Below are 20054 nucleotides of genomic sequence, written 5' to 3' on the forward strand. Positions count from 1 at the left end.
GTGAGGTAAAAAGAGGGTCACCTCGCTGGAGGCGATGTAGTGCCACCTGGTGGACGTCGGGCTGCAGAGCTCCCCGACCTCCAGCTCGTAGGAGGACTTGTTGAGCAGAGTGAAGAACGGACTCATGGTGACGATCCGCGTCAGGTTAGTGCTGCTCATCTGGATGCTGACGCCCACCTGAACAGAACCACAGTATTCTACACGGAACCACAAAGGTTGAGGAGATCTGAAGGCGGGGTTTAGTTACCAGGAAGTCCATGTTGCTGGCGGGGCAGCGGACGCATCCATAACTTCCCACTGCGTCTGGAGAGAAGGCCTCGGACCACGAGCTGGTGGACACGCTCAGCTGGAGCTGCAGAACCACAACAACATCACATGTTCCTCACTAATGAAGAGGTTCTATAGATCCAGCTGGTGGACACGCTCAGCTGGAGCTGCAGAACCACAACAACATCACATGTTCCTCACTAATGAAGAGGTTCTATAGATCCAGCTGGTGGACACGCTCAGCTGGAGCTGCAGAACCACAACAACATCACATGTTCCTCACTAATGAAGAGGTTCTATAGATCCAGCTGGTGGACACGCTCAGCTGGAGCTGGAGAACCACAACAACATCACTGACGTTCCTCACTAATGAAGAGGTTCTATAGATCCAGCTGGTGGACACGCTCAGCTGGAGCTGGAGAACCACAACAACATCACTGACGTTCCTCACTAATGAAGAGGTTCTATAGATCCAGCTGGTGGACACGCTCAGCTGGAGCTGGAGAACCACAACAACATCACTGACGTTCCGCACTAATGAAGAGGTTCTTTAGTCCAGATGTTCCTCACTAATGAAGAGGTTCTATGAAGAGGTAGTCCAGATGTTCCTCACTAATGAAGAGGTTCTATGAAGAGGTAGTCCAGATGTTCCTCACTAATGAAGAGGTTATATAGACCAGATGTTCCTCACTAATGAAGAGGTTATTTAGTCCAGATGTTCCTCACTAATGAAGAGGTTCTATGAAGAGGTAGTCCAGATGTTCCTCACTAATGAAGAGGTTATATAGACCAGATGTTCCTCACTAATAAAGAGGTAGTCCAGATGTTCCTCACTAATGAAGAGGTTCTATGGAGAGGTAGTCCAGATGTTCCTCACTAATGAAGAGGTTATATAGACCAGATGTTCCTCACTAATGAAGAGGTTATATAGACCAGATGTTCCTCACTAATGAAGAGGTTATATAGACCAGATGTTCCTCACTAATAAAGAGGTAGTCCAGATGTTCCTCACTAATAAAGAGGTTATTTAGTCCAGATGTTCCTCACTAATGAAGAGGTTATATAGACCAGATGTTCCTCACTAATAAAGAGGTAGTCCAGATGTTCCTCACTAATGAAGAGGTTATATCGACCAGATGTTCCTCACTAATAAAGAGGTAGTCCAGATGTTCCTCACTAATGAAGAGGTTCTATGGAGAGATAGTCCATATGTTCCTCACCTTGCTCTTGCTGAAGAAGTTCTTCTTCCTGAAGGAGAACAGCACAATGTCCTGGTGTTCCGCGGGGTGTTTGACGGTCAAGTTCTCGGCCCGGTACTGCAGAACCCTGGAGGTCTTGTTGATGATCCAGTACGGGCTGAAGAGCGCCAGCAGCAGGCGGCCTGAGGTTCTGTTCACGTGCACGCTCAGGTCCACCGTCACGCTGCTGTCCGAGTCGCAGGCCAGAACCACAGAGAAGAACTCGGGAGCTTCCTGGAGGATCCGGATGTGTCCGTGCCAGTCGCGGCCCTGGTAGCTCATCAGAACCAGAGACAGGATCTCCCCGGAGACCCGAGCGTTCAGGAGGTCCGCGGTGCTGCCTGCAGGGAGCTCGTAGGAGTCTGCAGAGTTCTGAGGAGGAACCACCAGGTCAGAACCCATCTGAGGGCCTTCAGGGTTTACACTCATTCACAGTCTAACACTCCTAACATCATCTGCTCTATTTTTATTGTTCTTAAATGTGTTTTCTTGTTGATGTCTTATATGATTTGAATATCTTTGGAGACTACATGATGTTTACATGCTGTAGTGTTCTTGAATCCCCTGTATGGCCCTCACCTCCATCATGTAGCGCACTCTGAAGGGCAGCAGGTTCCTCAGGGTGGCCCCAGGGTGCAGGTGCAGGATGTAGGCGGGGTCCCAGTCCTCCTCCCCGTGGCTACTGATGTGCTGCAGGTCGTCAGGCAGAGCCACGGCCACCACCATCAGAGGCAGGCTGCCGTCCAGAGAGGGGCACTGGAGCAGAGAGGAGACCTCAAGGCTGCGGTGGATCTGCTCCTTCCAGCAGACGCAGGAGGAGGAGGGGCCGTACTGAGAGGAGAGGGGGCCGGCGGGGGCCACAAACAGCTGACACCTGGGGGGAGGGACAACCAAACAGCTGACACCTGGGAGGGGACAACATCAGCAGAAGAGCTGCCAGAGTTCAGAGTTCATATGAGTGTGTGTGTGTGTGTGTGTGTGTGTGTGTGTGTGTGTGTGTGTGTGTGTGTGTGTGTGTGTGTGTGTGTGTGTGTGTGTGTGAGGTCATGTGATACCTGTATGTCTCCAGGTCGATGTGGAACTCTCTCTCTGGTTCCGCCTGTCCGACGCTCTTCAGGCTCCTGGAGGTGGGACAGAACTTCAGGACGGTGAACGGCACCGAGAAGTGATTCCTGATCTGAGACAAAAACACCCAGGAGACAACTGAACTCAACTGAAAAAAAGGTTTCTGGTGGTTCTAAGGTTTCTGGTTCTGTTTCTGGTGTTTCTACGGTTTCTGTTTCTGGTTCTGTTTCTGGTGTTTCTAAGGTTTCTGGTTCTGTTTCTGGTGTTTCTACGGTTTCTGTTTCTGGTTCTGTTTCTGGTGTTTCTACGGTTTCTGTTTCTGGTTCTGTTTCTGGTGTTTCTAAGGTTTCTGTTTCTGGTTCTGTTTCTGGTGTTTCTGTTTCTGGTTCTGTTTCTGGTGTTTCTACGGTTTCTGTTTCTGGTTCTGTTTCTGGTGTTTCTAAGGTTTCTGGTGTTTCTAAGGTTTATGATGTTTCTGGTGTTTCTTAGGTTTCTGATGTTTCTGTTTCTGGTGTTTCTAAGGTTTCTGTTTCTGGTGTTTCTAAGGTTTCTGATGTTTCTACGGTTTCTGGTTCTGTTTCTGGTGTTTCTACGGTTTCTGGTGTTTCTACGGTTTCTGTTTATGGTTCTGTTTCTGGTGTTTCTAAGGTTTCTGGTGTTTCTAATGTTTCTGGTGTTTCTAAGGTTTCTGGTGTTTCTGGTGTTTCTTAGGTTTCTGATGTTTCTGTTTCTGTTTCTGTTTCTGTTGTTTCTAAGTGTTCAGGTGTTTCTAGGGTTTCAGTTGTTTCTAAGGTTTCTGGTGTTTCTGTTTCCGGTGTTTCTGGTGTTTCTAATGTTTCTGGTGTTTCTAAGGTTTCTGGTGTTTCTGGTGTTTCTTAGGTTTCTGATGTTTCTGTTTCTGGTGTTTCTAAGGTTTCTGTTTCTGTTTCTGTTGTTTCTAAGTGTTCAGGTGTTTCTAGGGTTTCAGTTGTTTCTAAGGTTTCTGGTGTTTCTGTTTCCGGTGTTTCTGGTGTTTCTAAGGTTTCTGGTGTTTCTAAGGTTTCTGGTGTTTCTAAGGTTTATGATGTTTCTAAGGTTTATGATGTTTCTGGTGTTTCTAAGGTTTATGATGTTTCTGGTGTTTCTTAGGTTTCTGTTTCTGTTTCTGTTGTTTCTAAGGTTTCTGTTTCTGTTTCTGTTGTTTCTAAGTGTTCAGGTGTTTCTAGGGTTCAGTTGTTTCTAAGGTTTCTGGTGTTTCTGTTTCCGGTGTTTCTGGTGTTTCTAAGGTTTCTGGTGTTTCTAAGGTTTCTGGTGTTTCTAAGGTTTCTGTTGTTTCTAAGGTTTCTGGTGTTTCTAAGGTTTCTGGTGTTTCTGGTGTTTCTAAGGTTTCTGGTGTTTCTAAGGTTTCTGGTGTTTCTAAGGTTTATGATGTTTCTGGTGTTTCTTAGGTTTCTGTTGTTTCTAAGTGTTCATGTGTTTCTAGGGTTTCTGTTGTTTCTAAGTGTTCAGGTGTTTCTAGGGTTTCTGTTGTTTCTAAGGTTTCTGGTGTTTCTGTTTCCGGTGTTTCTGGTGTTTCTAAGGTTTCTGGTGTTTCTAAGGTTTCTGTTGTTTCTAAGGTTTCTGGTGTTTCTAAGGTTTCTGGTGTTTCTGGTGTTTCTAAGGTTTCTGGTGTTTCTAAGGTTTCTGGTGTTTCTAAGGTTTATGATGTTTCTGGTGTTTCTTAGGTTTCTGTTTCTGGTTCTGTTTCTGTTGTTTCTAAGTGTTCATGTGTTTCTAGGGTTTCTGTTGTTTCTAAGGTTTCTGGTGTTTCAGTTTCTGGTGTTTCTAAGGTTTCTGGTGTTTCTAAGGTTTCTGTTTCTGGTGTTTCTGTTTCTGGTGTTTCCGTTGTTTCTAAGATTTCTGTTTCTGGTGTTTCTAAGGTTTCTGTTTCTGGTGTTTCCGTTGTTTCTAAGGTTTCTGGTGTTTCTGTTTCTGGTGTTTCAGTTGTTTCTAAGGTTTCTGGTGTTTCAGTTTCTGGTGTTTCAGTTGTTTCTAAGGTTTCTGGTGTTTCAGTTTCTGGTGTTTCTAAGGTTTCTGTTTCTGGTGTTTCTAAGGTTTCTGGTGTTTCTAAGGTTTCTGGTGTTTATAAGGTTTCTGTTTCTGGTGTTTCTAAGGTTTCAGTTGTTTCTAAGGTTTATGGTGTTTATGGTGTTTCTGGTGTTTCTAAGGTTTCAGTTGTTTCTAAGATTTCTGGTGTTTCTAAGGTTTCTGGTGTTTCTAAGGTTTCTGGTGTTTCAGTTGTTTCTAAGGTTTCTGGTGTTTCTAAGGTTTCTGTTGTTTCTAAGGTTTCTGTTGTTTCTAAGGTTTCTGGTGTTTCTAAGGTTTCAGTTGTTTCTATGGTGTCTGGTGTTTACGGTGTTTCTAAGGTTTCAGGTGTTTCAAAGGTTTCTGGTGTTTCTGGTGTTTCTAAGGTTTCTGTTGTTTCTAAGGTTTCTGGTGTTTCAGTTGTTTCTAAGGTTTCTGTTGTTTCTAAGGTTTCTGTTGTTTCTAAGGTTTCTGGTGTTTAAGTTGTTTTCTAAGGTTTCTGGTGTTTCTAAGGTTTCTGGTGTTTCAGTTGTTTCTAAGGTTTCTGGTGTTTCTAAGGTTTCTGGTGTTTCTAAGGTTTCTGTTGTTTCTAAGGTTTCTGGTGTTTCAGTTGTTTCTAAGGTTTCGGTTGTTTCTAAGGTTTCTGGTGTTTCTAAGGTTTCAGTTGTTTCTATGGTTTCTGGTGTTTACGGTGTTTCTAAGGTTTCAGGTGTTTCAAAGGTTTCTGGTGTTTCTGGTGTTTCTAAGGTTTCAGGTGTTTCAGTTGTTTCTAAGGTTTCAGTTGTTTCTAAGGTTTCTGGTGTTTCAGTTGTTTCTAAGGTTTCTGTTGTTTCTAAGGTTTCTGGTGTTTCTAAGGTTTCTGGTGTTTCTGGTGTTTCTAAGGTTTCTGGTGTTTCTAAGGTTTCTGGTGTTTCTAAGGTTTATGATGTTTCTGGTGTTTCTTAGGTTTCTGTTTCTGGTTCTGTTTCTGTTGTTTCTAAGTGTTCATGTGTTTCTAGGGTTTCTGTTGTTTCTAAGGTTTCTGGTGTTTCAGTTTCTGGTGTTTCTAAGGTTTCTGGTGTTTCTAAGGTTTCTGTTTCTGGTGTTTCTGTTTCTGGTGTTTCCGTTGTTTCTAAGATTTCTGTTTCTGGTGTTTCTAAGGTTTCTGTTTCTGGTGTTTCAGTTGTTTCTAAGGTTTCTGGTGTTTCTGTTTCTGGTGTTTCAGTTGTTTCTAAGGTTTCTGGTGTTTCAGTTTCTGGTGTTTCTAAGGTTTCTGTTTCTGGTGTTTCTAAGGTTTCTGGTGTTTCTAAGGTTTCTGGTGTTTATAAGGTTTCTGTTTCTGGTGTTTCTAAGGTTTCAGTTGTTTCTAAGGTTTATGGTGTTTATGGTGTTTCTGGTGTTTCTGGTGTTTCTAAGGTTTCAGTTGTTTCTAAGATTTCTGGTGTTTCTAAGGTTTCTGGTGTTTCTAAGGTTTCTGGTGTTTCAGTTGTTTCTAAGGTTTCTGGTGTTTCTAAGGTTTCTGTTGTTTCTAAGGTTTCTGTTGTTTCTAAGGTTTCTGGTGTTTCTAAGGTTTCAGTTGTTTCTATGGTTTCTGGTGTTTCAGTTGTTTCTAAGGTTTCAGTTGTTTCTAAGGTTTCTGGTGTTTCAGTTGTTTCTAAGGTTTCTGTTGTTTCTAAGGTTTCTGTTGTTTCTAAGGTTTCTGGTGTTTAAGTTGTTTCTAAGGTTTCTGGTGTTTCTAAGGTTTCTGGTGTTTCAGTTGTTTCTAAGGTTTCTGGTGTTTCTAAGGTTTCTGGTGTTTCTAAGGTTTCTGTTGTTTCTAAGGTTTCTGTTGTTTCTAAGGTTTCTGGTGTTTCTAAGGTTTCTGTTGTTTCTAAGGTTTCTGGTGTTTCAGTTGTTTCTAAGGTTTCGGTTGTTTCTAAGGTTTCTGGTGTTTCTAAGGTTTCAGTTGTTTCTATGGTTTCTGGTGTTTCTAAGGTTTCAGTTGTTTCTAAGGTTTCAGTTGTTTCTAAGGTTTCTGGTGTTTCAGTTGTTTCTAAGGTTTCAGTTGTTTCTAAGGTTTCAGTTGTTTCCAAGGTTTCTGGTGTTTCAGTTGTTTCTAAGGTTTCAGGTGTTTCAGTTGTTTCTAAGGTTTCTGGTGTTTCTAAGGTTTCTGGTGTTTCAGTTGTTTCTAAGGTTTCAGTTGTTTCTAAGGTTTCTGGTGTTTCAGTTGTTTCTAAGGTTTCAGTTGTTTCTAAGGTTTCTGGTGTTTCCAAGTTTCTAAGGTTTCAGTTGTTTCTGGTGTTTCCAAGTTTCTAAGGTTTCAGTTGTTTCTAAGGTTTCAGTTGTTTCTAAGGTTTCAGTTGTTTCCAAGGTTTCTGGTGTTTCAGTTGTTTCTAAGGTTTCAGGTGTTTCAGTTGTTTCTAAGGTTTCTGGTGTTTCAGTTGTTTCTAAGGTTTCAGTTGTTTCTAAGGTTTCTGGTGTTTCAGTTGTTTCTAAGGTTTCAGTTGTTTCTAAGGTTTCTGGTGTTTCAGTTGTTTCTAAGGTTTCAGTTGTTTCTAAGGTTTCAGTTGTTTCTAAGGTTTCTGGTGTTTCCAAGTTTCTAAGGTTTCAGTTGTTTCTAAGGTTTCAGTTGTTTCTAAGGTTTCTGGTGTTTCAGTTGTTTCTAAGGTTTCAGTTGTTTCTAAGGTTTCAGGTGTTTCTAAGGTTTCTGGTGTTTCAGTTGTTTCTAAGGTTTCAGGTGTTTCTAAGGTTTCAGTTGTTTCTAAGGTTTCTGTTTCTGGTGTTTCTAAGGTTTCTGGTGTTTCAGTTGTTTCTAAGGTTTCAGGTGTTTCTAAGGTTTCAGTTGTTTCTAAGGTTTCTGGTGTTTCAGTTGTTTCTAAGGTTTCTGTTTCTGGTGTTTCTAAGGTTTCTGGTGTTTCAGTTGTTTCTAAGGTTTCAGGTGTTTCTAAGGTTTCAGGTGTTTCTAAGGTTTCAGTTGTTTCTAAGGTTTCAGTTGTTTCCAAGGTTTCTGGTGTTTCAGTTGTTTCTAAGGTTTCAGGTGTTTCAGTTGTTTCTAAGGTTTCTGGTGTTTCTAAGGTTTCTGGTGCTTCAGTTGTTTCTAAGGTTTCAGTTGTTTCTAAGGTTTCTGGTGTTTCAGTTGTTTCTAAGGTTTCAGGTGTTTCTAAGCTTTCTGGTGTTTCAGTTGTTTCTAAGGTTTCAGGTGTTTCTAAGCTTTCTGGTGTTTCAGTTGTTTCTAAGGTTTCAGTTGTTTCTAAGGTTTCTGGTGTTTCAGTTGTTTCTAAGGTTTCAGTTGTTTCTAAGGTTTCTAAGGTTTCTAAGGTTTCAGTTGTTTCTAAGGTTTCTGGTGTTTCCAAGTTTCTAAGGTTTCAGTTGTTTCTAAGGTTTCAGTTGTTTCTAAGGTTTCTGGTGTTTCAGTTGTTTCTAAGGTTTCAGTTGTTTCTAAGGTTTCTGGTGTTTCAGTTGTTTCTAAGGTTTCTGGTGTTTCAGTTGTTTCTAAGGTTTCAGTTGTTTCTAAGGTTTCTGGTGTTTCAGTTGTTTCTAAGGTTTCTGGTGTTTCTAAGGTTTCAGGTATTTCTAAGGTTTCTGTTGTTTCTAAGGTTTCAGTTGTTTCTAAGGTTTCAGTTGTTTCTAAGGTTTCTGGTGTTTCTAAGGTTTCTGGTGTTTCAGTTGTTTCTAAGGTTTCTGGTGTTTCTAAGGTTTCTGGTGTTTCAGTTGTTTCTAAGGTTTCAGGTGTTTCTAAGGTTTCTGGTGTTTCAGTTGTTTCTAAGGTTTCAGTTGTTTCTAAGGTTTCAGTTGTTTCTAAGGTTTCTGGTGTTTCAGTTGTTTCTAAGGTTTCAGGTGTTTCTAAGGTTTCTGTTGTTTCAGTTGTTTCTTAGGTTTCTGGTGTTTCAGTTGTTTCTAAGGTTTCTGGTATTTCAGTTGTTTCTAAGGTTTCTGGTGTTTCTAAGGTTTCAGGTATTTCTAAGGTTTCTGTTGTTTCTAAGGTTTCAGTTGTTTCTAAGGTTTCTGGTGTTTCAGTTGTTTCTAAGGTTTCTGGTGTTTCAGTTGTTTCTAAGGTTTCTGGTGTTTCAGTTGTTTCTAAGGTTTCAGGTGTTTCTAAGGTTTCTGTTGTTTCAGTTGTTTCTAAGGTTTCTGGTGTTTCAGTTGTTTCTAAGGTTTCTGGTGTTTCTAAGGTTTCTGGTGTTTCTAAGGTTTCTGGTGTTTCAGTTGTTTCTAAGGTTTCTGGTGTTTCAGTTGTTTCTAAGGTTTCAGGTATTTCTGATGTTTCTGTTTCTGGTGTTCATGGTGTTTCTGAGCTTCGTACCTGCAGCGGCGAGCGGACCGTGATGACCTTGTTTCCGTCGGCGGCGTCGATCTGCAGCAGCACGGACACGGCCTCCTGCAGAGAAGGACCGCGGACGTTGTAGAGACGGCGACCCGGTTTGTCCACAGCGATGTTCGAGATCTCGCTGAATCCAGAGGGCACTGCAGGGTCAGAGAGACAGCGGCCATCTTTAATCTCTATCCACTTCACTTCAGTCAGAGCATGAGCAGAAACACACTGACACGAGGACATGAGGACACAAGGACATGAAGACATGAGGACAGAAGGACATGAGGACACAAGGACATGAAGACATAAGGACATGAGGACACAAGGACATGAGGACATGAAGACATGACGACATGAGGACACAAGGACATGAGGACAGAAGGACATGAGGATACAAGGACATGAAGACATGAGGACAGAAGGACATGAGGACACAAGGACATGAAGACATGAAGACACAAGGACACGAGGACATGAGGACACAAGGACATGAGGACAGAAGGACATGAGGACACAAGGACATGAAGACATGAAGACACAAGGACATGAAGACATGAGGACATGAAGACATGAGGACAGAAGGACATGAGGACATGAAGACATGAAGACATGAGGACACAAGGACATGAAGACATGAGGACATGAAGACATGAGGACAGAAGGACATGAGGACAGGAGGACAGGAGGACATGAGGACAGGAGGACAGGAGGACATGAGGACAGGAGGACATGAGGACAGGAGGACATGAGGACAGGAGGACAGGAGGACATGAGGACATGAGGACAGGAGGACAGGAGGACAGGAGGACATGAGGACAGGAGGACAGGAGGACATGAGGACAGGAGGACATGAGGACAAAAGGACATGAGGACATGAAGACATGAAGACATGAGGACACAAGGACATGAGGACATGAAGACATGAAGACATGAGGACACAAGGACACGAGGACATGAAGACATGAGGACAGAAGGACATGAGGACACAAGGACATGAAGACATGAGGACACAAGGACACGAGGACATGAGGACACAAGGACACATGGACACAAGGACACGAGGACATCTTTGAGGGGGGGTCTCTGACCGATGGAGAGGCTGAACAGAGAGCTCTCCTGCCTCTGCAGAGCCGACAGCTTCCCCCGGGACGAGGTCCGGATCATGGACAGCTCCAGGTCCAGACTCTGGTCCACCGGCAGCTCCTGGAGCCTCCCCTGGCCTGGGGGGCCCCGGGGCCTCAGGGAGGGGCTGTGCTGCACCATGAGGGGGATCCCCAGGGAGTTCTTGAGGGTGAAGGGGGCCTTCTCCTTCAGGGAGGGGTCGAAGGAGGAGGAGGCGCCCTCTGAGAATGCCTGAACACAAACCAGACTGTCAGCTTCAGGATGGGATTTATTAACAAGGAATCTGCTTTGGTGTGAAAGGTCGAAAACAAAGACACCATTTCTTTAAGTACTATTATAAAACGTATTTTAAAGACTAATGTAAACATTTTTAAATAAAGACAATATTTACACAAAATATAAATATGTAAGAAACTGAGTAGTGTTAAATAGAATATGACCAATACTTTATTCAAAGTGTAGTGCTGTGCAAGTTCAATCAATCAATCAAAGGTTATTTATAAAGCCCAATATAACATATGTTACACCCCCCCAGTTAATGGAGAAACCCCCCAGTTAATGTGATAAAACCCCCAGTTAATGGAGAAACCCCCCAGTTAAATTGAGAAACCCCCAGTTAATGTTAGAAACCCCCAGTTAATGGGAGAAACCCCCAGTTAATGGAGAAACCCCCAGTTAATGAGAAACCCCCAGTTAATGGGAGAAACCCCCAGTTAATGAGAGAAACCCCCCAGTTAAATTGAGAAACCCCCAGTTAATGGGAGAAACCCCCCAGTTAATGAGAGAAACCCCCCAGTTAATGGAGAAACCCCCAGTTAATGAGATAAACCCCCCAGTTAAATTGAGAAACCCCCAGTTAATGGGAGAAACCCCCCAGTTAATGGGAGAAATCCCCAGTTAATGGGAGAAAACCCCCCAGTTAATGGGAGAAACCCCCAGTTAATGGGAGAAACCCCCCAGTTAATGAGAGAAACCCCCAGTTAATGAGAGAAACCCCCCAGTTAATGATAAACTGAAGAAACCTGGGGGAGAGCAACAGAGGAGGATCCCTCACTCAGGACGGACAGACGTGCAATAGATGTTGTGTGTAAATTGAAAAGATAATACATTTCCAACAAAGGTAGTCCAGATGCTGGAACATGCATGTGTCTATACATAAAAGAGGTGGTGTGGAGCAGAAATGCTGTGCAGGATTTACAGTATTGTAAAGAAGATACGGTTCACACGTGTACTGTAATGCAGGATGGTTCTATTAGAGCAGGCGGTACCTTGGCCAGGTTCTGCAGGACGCTCAGGCTGCTCTGGGACACCGTGACGTTCAGGGTGTCTTTGGAGGAAACACTGACGGCCAGGCGAGGTTCGGGCAGGATGACGAAATCGTCTCCGTGGACCGGACTCCTGTCCTGCAGCGGGTTGTTCTTCATCTGCAGGAACACACAACGTTACCCTACAAAATAAAAGACTTCACTGTTTACACTGGTTTTTCTGGACCAGCTGTGAGAGAGTTTGTGAACAGATGTTTTTATAAAGCTCAGCTGATATTACAACTTCAGATCACCAAGACTTTATGAACGAGTTATCCAAAAGTTTAGATGATGAAGTCTAAAAGGCTTTTACTTTGTTAAACATCAACTCTGAAGGCTTTGGTTTGTTTGGAAACAGACAGATAGGTGAAGTGAGTTTGAAGGTATATGCATGTTATGTCGTTTAAGTTCAATCAATCAATCAAAGTTTATATATAAAGCCCAATATCACAAATTCAAAGTCTCTGTGGACTTTACAGTTTGTACAGAATATCAATATGACCCCCTCTGTCCTTGGACCCTCACATTGGACAAGAAAACACTCCCAAAGAAACCACCCAGTTAATGGGAGAAACCCCCAGTTAATGGGAGAAACCCCCCAGTTAATGGAACAAACCCCCCAGTTAATGGGAGAAACCCCCCAGTTAATGGAAGAAACCCCCAGTTAATGGAACAAACCCCCCATTTAATGGAACAAACCCCCCATTTAATGGAAGAAACCCCCAGTTAATGGGAGAAACCCCCCAGTTAATGGGAGAAACCCCTCAGTTAATGGAACAAACCCCCAGTTAATGGAACAAACCCCCCAGTTAATGCAACAAACCCCCAGTTAATGGAACAAACCCCCCATTTAATGGAAGAAACCCCCAGTTAATGGGAGAAACCCCTCAGTTAATGGAACAAACCCCCAGTTAATGGAACAAACCCCCCAGTTAATGGGAGAAACCCCCCAGTTAATGGAACAAAACCCCCAGTTAATGGGAGAAACCCCTCAGTTAATGGAACAAACCCCCAGTTAAAGGAACAAAACCCCCCAGTTAATGGGAGAAACCCCCCAGTTAATGGAACAAACCCCAGAGTTAATGGGAGAAACCCCCCAGTTATTGGAACAAACCCCCCAGTTAATGTAAGAAACCCCCAGTTAATGGAACAAACCCCCCAGTTAAAGGAACAAACCCCCCAGTTAATGGGAGAAACCCCCCAGTTATTGGAACAAACCCCCCAGTTAATGTAAGAAACCCCCAGTTAAAGGAACAAACCCCCCAGTTAAAGGAACAAACCCCCCAGTTATTGGAACAAACCCCCCAGTTAATGTAAGAAACCCCCCAGTTAATGGAACAAACCCCCCAGTTAAAGGAACAAACCCACCAGTTAATGGGAGAAACCCCCCAGTTAATGGAACAAACCCCCCAGTTAATGGAACAAACCCCCAGTTAATGGAACAAACCCCCCAGTTAAAGGAACAAACCCCCCAGTTAATGGGAGAAACCCCCCAGTTATTGGAACAAACCCCCCAGTTAATGTAAGAAACCCCCAGTTAAAGGAACAAACCCCCCAGTTAAAGGAACAAACCCCCCAGTTATTGGAACAAACCCCCCAGTTAATGTAAGAAACCCCCCAGTTAATGGAACAAACCCCCCAGTTAAAGGAACAAACCCCCCAGTTAATGGGAGAAACCCCCCAGTTAATGGAAGAAACCCCAGAGTTAATGGGAGAAACCCCCCAGTTATTGGAACAAACCCCCCAGTTAATGTAAGAAACCCCCAGTTAATGGAACAAACCCCCCAGTTAAAGGAACAAACCCCCCAGTTAATGGTACAAACCCCCAGTTAAAGGAACAAACCCCCAGTTAATGGAACAAACCCCCCAGTTAATGGTACAAACCCCCAGTTAATGGAACAAACCCCCCAGTTAATGTGAGAAACCCCCAGTTAATGGAGACACCCCCAGTTAATGGGAGAAACCCCCCAGTTAATGGAACAAACCCCCAGTTAATGGAACAAACCCCCCCAGTTAATGTGAGAAACCCCCAGTTAATGGGAGAAGCCCCCCAGTTAATGGAACAAACCCCCCAGTTAATGGGAGAAACCCCCCAGTTAACGGAAGAAACCCCCAGTTAATGAGAGAAACCCCCCAGTTAATGGAACAAACCCCCCAGTTAATGTGAGAAACCCCCAGTTAATGGAGACACCCCCCAGTTAATTGGAGAAACCCCCCAGTTAATGGAACAAACCCCCAGTTAATGGAGAAACCCCCGAGTTAATGTGAGAAACCCCCAGTTAATGGGAGAAACCCCCAGTTAATGGAACAAACCCCCCAGTTAATGGAACAAACCCCCCAGTTAATGGAACAAACCCCCCAGTTAATGGGAGAAACCCCCAGTTAATGGGAGAAACCCCGCAGTTAATGTGAGAAACCCCCCAGTTAATGGAACAAACCCCCCAGTTAATGTGAGAAACCCCCCAGTTAATGGAACAAACCCCCCAGTTAATGGGAGAAACCCCCCAGTTAATGGAACAAACCCCCCAGTTAATGGGAGAAACCCCCCAGTTAATGTGAGAAACCTCAGGGAGATCAACAGAGGAGGATCCCTCTCAGGACGGACAGACTGCAACAGATATCGTGTGTAAATTAAAAAGATAATACATTTACAACAAAGGTAGTCCAGATGCTGGAACATGCATGTGTCTATAAATAATAAGATGTTAATGCTGCATTCATAATAAACCCGGCTCCACCTCCAGCTCCAGAGTCCACCTGCGTCTGCCTCCGTCCACGCGCTCGATCAGCGGCTCCCACACTGCGTGGATCTCATTGAAGTAGTTCACCTGCACACACCACAGCTTTATTAAAGAGTTTATTTAATATATATATATATATTAGTGATTCACTGATTTAAAGTCTCGTTCTGACCTCCAGCGTCATGTCGGCTCTCAGCTGCAGCAGGGAGGACCAGTTCTTGGCCGAGCCGCTGAAGGAGGACTCGGCGAGCAGAAGGGGGACGGTCCGGTGTCCGAAACCGGACTCCAGAGTCACCTGTACAACCTGTCCAGAGGAAACACAGCTCTGAAGCTTCACAATATGAGCTGAAAACTGCACCGTGTGGACAGGAAACACAGCTCTAAAACTTCACAATAGAGGCTTCTCAATACTCTAATTTCCCCTCCTCGACTCCTATCCTCGAGACTTAGTCCCGCCCACAGGAGATGCGAGCGGAGGACTCGAGGAGGGGAACCGAGGAGAGAGGAGGGGAACCGAGGAGAGAGGAGGGGAAGCAGCAGGCGGTTAGAGCAATGAGAACCTCTGAGCGGTCATTTTAAAGAGACGTCCATTAATGATGACAGGAGGCACAGCAGCAGAAATTACGGGCCAAAAGTTGTATTTACAAGTATTAAAAGTAAGCATAGGACACCAAACCAACTGAGACCCGTCTGTCCGCCGCATCTACGCACACACACACACACCTACACACTGTACCACACACACACCTACACACTGTACCACACACACCTACACACTGTACCACACACACCTACACACTGTACCACACACACCTACACACTGTACCACACACACCTACACACTGTACCACACACACACCTACACACTGTACCACACACACCTACACACTGTACCACACACACACCTACACACTGTACCACACACACCTACACACTGTACCACACACACCTACAGCTCCTAAAGCATATCATCAGGCTACAGCCGTTGTGTATTTTATTTTGTGAAGCACTAAATGGTTTTAGAAACATCTGGACTCTTAGTTTGTAGATATCTACTAAACTAAAGCAAAGAGAGTAGGCCTGTTATACTGAGTGATATATATGATACACACTGCTCTGCTTTCTGCACGGACCTCACAGCTGTTCTCTCTGGAAACATCGCGTCTCGATGAAAGCAGTTACTAAAATAATATCCAGGGGATGCATGCAGAGCTGAGATAAGTCCGGCCGTGCGTAACGCCTCCACCGTTCCCGGAAATGCATCCGCGGAGGAGCCGTGGAGGACCCATCAGTGTCTCCTCGGTTAGAGCTCCTCCAGAGAGCCTCCTCGATGCTCGATGCTCGGTCCTCGATGTGCATTTAGAGAAATTAGATGTCCTTCAACATGGCGCGCTGAAATCCATTTCCGGGTCACTACCGGAGGACCGAGGAGTCGAGGAGTCGAGGAAATTAGAGTATTGAGAAGCCTTCAATATGAGCTGAAAACTACACCGTGTGGACAGGAAACACAGCTCAAAAGTTTCACAATAAAAGCTGAAAACTGCAGCTCTAAAGTTTTCAAGCTGAAGATGACACTTCATCAACAGAAAAATATTTCTAGTAAATGTTCTGAATAAAAGCTGAAGCTGGAAACAGACCCTTTGTTTAAAGTTACCATGATAAAAGCTGAGGTCATCATGAACAATAATAATGGTAACGTTTCTGAAGACAGTTTTCAGAATAAGAGCTTAAGCTCTTTGTCAACAGGAAACTACTCTTTGTTGACCTTCAGAATAAGAGCTGAAGACGACTCTTTGTCAACAGGAAACTACTCTTTGTTGACCTTCAGAATAAGAGCTTAAGACGGCTCTGTGTCAACAGGAAACTACTCTTCGTTGACCTTCAGAATAAGAGCTTAAGACGGCTCTTTGTCAACAGGAAACTACTCTTTGTTGACCTTCAGAATAAGAGCTTAAGACGGCTCTTTGTCAACAGGAAACTACTCTTTGTTGACCTTCAGAATAAGAGCTGAAGACGACTCTTTGTCAACAGGAAACTACTCTTCGTTGACCTTCAGAATAAGAGCTTAAGACGGCTCTTTGTCAACAGGAAACTACTCTTTGTTGACCTTCAGAATAAGAGCTTAAGACGGCTCTTTGTCAACAGGAAACTACTCTTCGTTGACCTTCAGAATAAGAGCTTAAGACGGCTCTTTGTCAACAGGAAACTACTCTTTATTGACCTTAAGAATAAGAGCTGAAGACGGCTCTTTGTCAACAGGAAACTACTCTTTGTTGACCTTCAGAATAAGAGCTGAAGACGACTCTTTGTCAACAGGAAACTACTCTTTGTTGACCTTCAGAATAAGAGCTTAAGACGGCTCTTTGTCAACAGGAAACTACTCTTTGTTGACCTTCAGAATAAGAGCTTAAGACGGCTCTTTGTCAACAGGAAACTACTCTTTGTTGACCTTCAGAATAAGAGCTGAAGACGACTCTTTGTCAACAGGAAACTACTCTTGGTTGACCTTCAGAATAAGAGCTTAAGACGGCTCTGTGTCAACAGGAAACTACTCTTCGTTGACCTTCAGAATAAGAGCTTAAGACGGCTCTTTGTCAACAGGAAACTACTCTTTATTGACCTTAAGAATAAGAGCTGAAGACGGCTCTTTGTCAACAGGAAACTACTCTTTGTTGACCTTCAGAATAAGAGCTGAAGACGACTCTTTGTCAACAGGAAACTACTCTTTGTTGACCTTCAGAATAAGAGCTTAAGACGGCTCTTTGTCAACAGGAAACTACTCTTTGTTGACCTTCAGAATAAGAGCTTAAGACGGCTCTTTGTCAACAGGAAACTACTCTTTATTGACCTTCAGAATAAGAGCTGAAGACGACTCTTTGTCAACAGGAAACTACTCTTGGTTGACCTTCAGAATAAGAGCTTAAGACGGCTCTGTGTCAACAGGAAACTACTCTTCGTTGACCTTCAGAATAAGAGCTTAAGACGGCTCTTTGTCAACAGGAAACTACTCTTCGTTGACCTTCAGAATAAGAGCTGAAGACGGCTCTGTGTCAACAGGAAACTACTCTTCATTGACCTTCAGAATAAGAGCTTAAGACGGCTCTTTGTCAACAGGAAACTACTCTTCGTTGACCTTCAGAATAAGAGCTGAAGACGGCTCTTTGTCAACAGGAAACTACTCTTCGTTGACCTTCAGAATAAGAGCTGAAGACGGCTCTGTGTCAACAGGAAACTACTCTTGGTTGGTCTTCAGAATAAGAGCTGAAGACGACTCTTTGTCAACAGGAAACTACTCTTCGTTGACCTTCAGAATAAGAGCTGAAGACGGCTCTGTGTCAACAGGAAACTACTCTTGGTTGGTCTTCAGAATAAGAGCTGAAGACGGCTCTGTGTCAACAGGAAACTACTCTTGGTTGACCTTCAGAATAAGAGCTGAAGACGGCTCTGTGTCAACAGGAAACTACTCTTCGTTGACCTTCAGAATAAGAGCTGAAGACGGCTCTGTGTCAACAGGAAACTACTCTTGGTTGACCTTCAGAATAAGAGCTGAAGACGGCTCTGTGTCAACAGGAAACTAGTCTTCGTTGACCTTCAGAATAAGAGCTCACCTTGACCTCGGCGCTGAAGCTCTCTCCCTGCCGGCCCTGGTCTAGATCCCTGAGGCTCTCCGTTGCCTCGCTGGCCGAGTCCACTCCCAGGAACCAGAAGTTACAGCCGTAGATGTTCCGGACCGACCAAAGGTCCCCGACCTCCTGCGGCGCCGCGCCGTCATCATCAACACGCTGCCGCGCCGTCATGGCCGCCGTGATCGTCATCACCGTGTTCAGGATGAACGGGGAGATCTGCAGGAAGAGGGGTAACATGTGACTGTTGCTATCATGTGATCTGTGTGATCTCTGTGTATCATGTGATCTGTGGCTATCATGTGATCTGTGGCTATCATGTGATCTGTGGCTATCATGTGATCTGTGTGATCTCTGTGTATCATGTGATCTGTGGCTATCATGTGACCTGTGTGATCTCTGTGTATCATGTGATCTGTGTGATCTCTGTGTATCATGTGATCTCTGTGTATCATGTGATCTCTGTGTATCATGTGATCTGTGGCTATCATGTGACCTGTGTGATCTCTGTGTATCATGTGATCTGTGTGATCTCTGTGTATCATGTGATCTCTGTGTATCATGTGATCTCTGTGTATCATGTGATCTGTGGCTATCATGTGATCTGTGTGATCTCTGTGTATCATGTGATCTGTGGCTATCATGTGACCTGTGTGATCTCTGTGTATCATGTGATCTGTGGGTTATCATGTGACCTGTGTGATCTCTGTGTATCATGTGATCTCTGTGTATCATGTGATCTCTGTGTATCATGTGACCTGTGTGATCTCTGTGTATCATGTGATCTCTGTGTATCATGTGATCTGTGTGATCTCTGTGTATCATGTGATCTCTGTGTATCATGTGACCTGTGTGTATCATGTGATCTGTGTGTATCATGTGATCTGTGGCTATCATGTGACCTGTGTGATCTCTGTGTATCATGTGATCTCTGTGTATCATGTGATCTCTGTGTATCATGTGATCTGTGGCTATCATGTGATCTGTGTGATCTCTGTGTATCATGTGATCTCTGTGTATCATGTGATCTCTGTGTATCATGTGACCTGTCACGATTAGGGATGGGTATCGTTAAGGTTTTAACGGTACGGCTACTTTTATCGATCCGGTCTTTTAACGGTACTTTTATCGGTTCTTTTGGAGAAAAAAAATAAGGTAAACTAACTAAACAAATTGTGAACAAAACTAACACTGCTTTTTATTTAAATTAAATACATAATATTTCACATCAAAAGAAACAACAATGTTTTAACAAATCGTATTAAATAATCTGATGACATAATTGTAAACAGATAATGTTTGTGTAGCAATAATACACATGAGATATCTTTTTTACATGTCTCCAGCAGTACCGATAAAAAGACCGATAACGTCGGAGCTTAACGGTACCACGGTCTTTAATAATTCAGCCCCGGGGCTCGGTACCCATCCCTAGTCACGATGTGAACGATGTACCTTTAGGACGACTTCCTCCACCGTCACACAGCCGCTCAGCGGTTGGTTGGGCACTGTTTTGGTCTCCAAGGTGACCGAGCAGGGTCTCAATACCTATTGGACAGAAATCTGCAGGTGAGTCAGGCTCTGATTCAACCCTCCTGTCGGGTCATATCTGACCGATGTACTACTTTCATCACAAGTATTTTGTTTGACTTGTGATTTCTCAAGGCTTCATGATTTTCTCCACATGTGAACATATACATTGCTGATCACCACTTCCATTGCATCTGTTTGTCACTTTGTAACACCTATGACTCAAAAGGAAATGAATGGTCACCCTAGATTCTGTTGATCCATCAGATAGCACACACAAACAAATCAAAATGTTCATTTTGGAAAACATTTTCAGCGCCTATTCTTTAACCAGTGAGACATTGGTTACAGCTTTTAGGGTGTAGCAGTAAGACATATCAGGGGCAGGTAATATAGAAGACTCATCCTACTGGTAACATGCATACAAAGGCACATTCAGACCTCTGTTAATGTGTTTTGTCCCTAATGGTGAGGTGGGGGTCATGTGATGGAGGGGGTCATATGATGGTGGGGGTCATGTGATGGTGGGGGTCATGTGATGGTGGGGGTCATGTGATGGTGGGGGTCATGTGATGGAGGGGGTCATGTGATGGTGGGGGTCATGTGATGGTGGGGGGTCATGTGATGGTGGGGGTCATGTGATGGAGGGGGTCATGTGATGGTGGGGGTCATGTGATGGTGGGGGGTCATGTGATGGAGGGGGTCATGTGATGGTGGGGGTCATGTGATGGTGGGGGTCATGTGATGGTGGGGGTCATGTGATGGAGGGGGTCATGTGATGGTGGGGGTCATGTGATGGTGGGGGTCATGTGATGGAGGGGGTCATGTGATGGTGGGGGTCATGTGATGGT

General features: G+C 44.0%; 1 protein-coding gene across 1 annotated transcript in view; it reads right to left on the reverse strand.

Moving 5' to 3' along the window:
- Positions 1–20054, reverse strand: part of LOC117470118 (vacuolar protein sorting-associated protein 13C-like) — a gene marked incomplete at its 5' end in the record, with an annotated part of 75706 nt that overhangs the window by 23386 nt on the left and 32266 nt on the right. The window contains 12 exon segments of the mRNA XM_034114669.1: positions 22–177; positions 248–352; positions 1488–1877; positions 2085–2379; positions 2561–2682; positions 8875–9035; positions 9972–10236; positions 11274–11429; positions 14048–14137; positions 14223–14354; positions 17659–17892; positions 19129–19221. Of these exon segments, the coding sequence (XP_033970560.1) occupies positions 22–177; positions 248–352; positions 1488–1877; positions 2085–2379; positions 2561–2682; positions 8875–9035; positions 9972–10236; positions 11274–11429; positions 14048–14137; positions 14223–14354; positions 17659–17892; positions 19129–19221 (2199 nt within the window).

Source organism: Trematomus bernacchii, unplaced genomic scaffold (assembly GCF_902827165.1).
Source record: "Trematomus bernacchii unplaced genomic scaffold, fTreBer1.1, whole genome shotgun sequence".
Taxonomy (NCBI): Eukaryota; Metazoa; Chordata; class Actinopteri; order Perciformes; family Nototheniidae; genus Trematomus; species Trematomus bernacchii.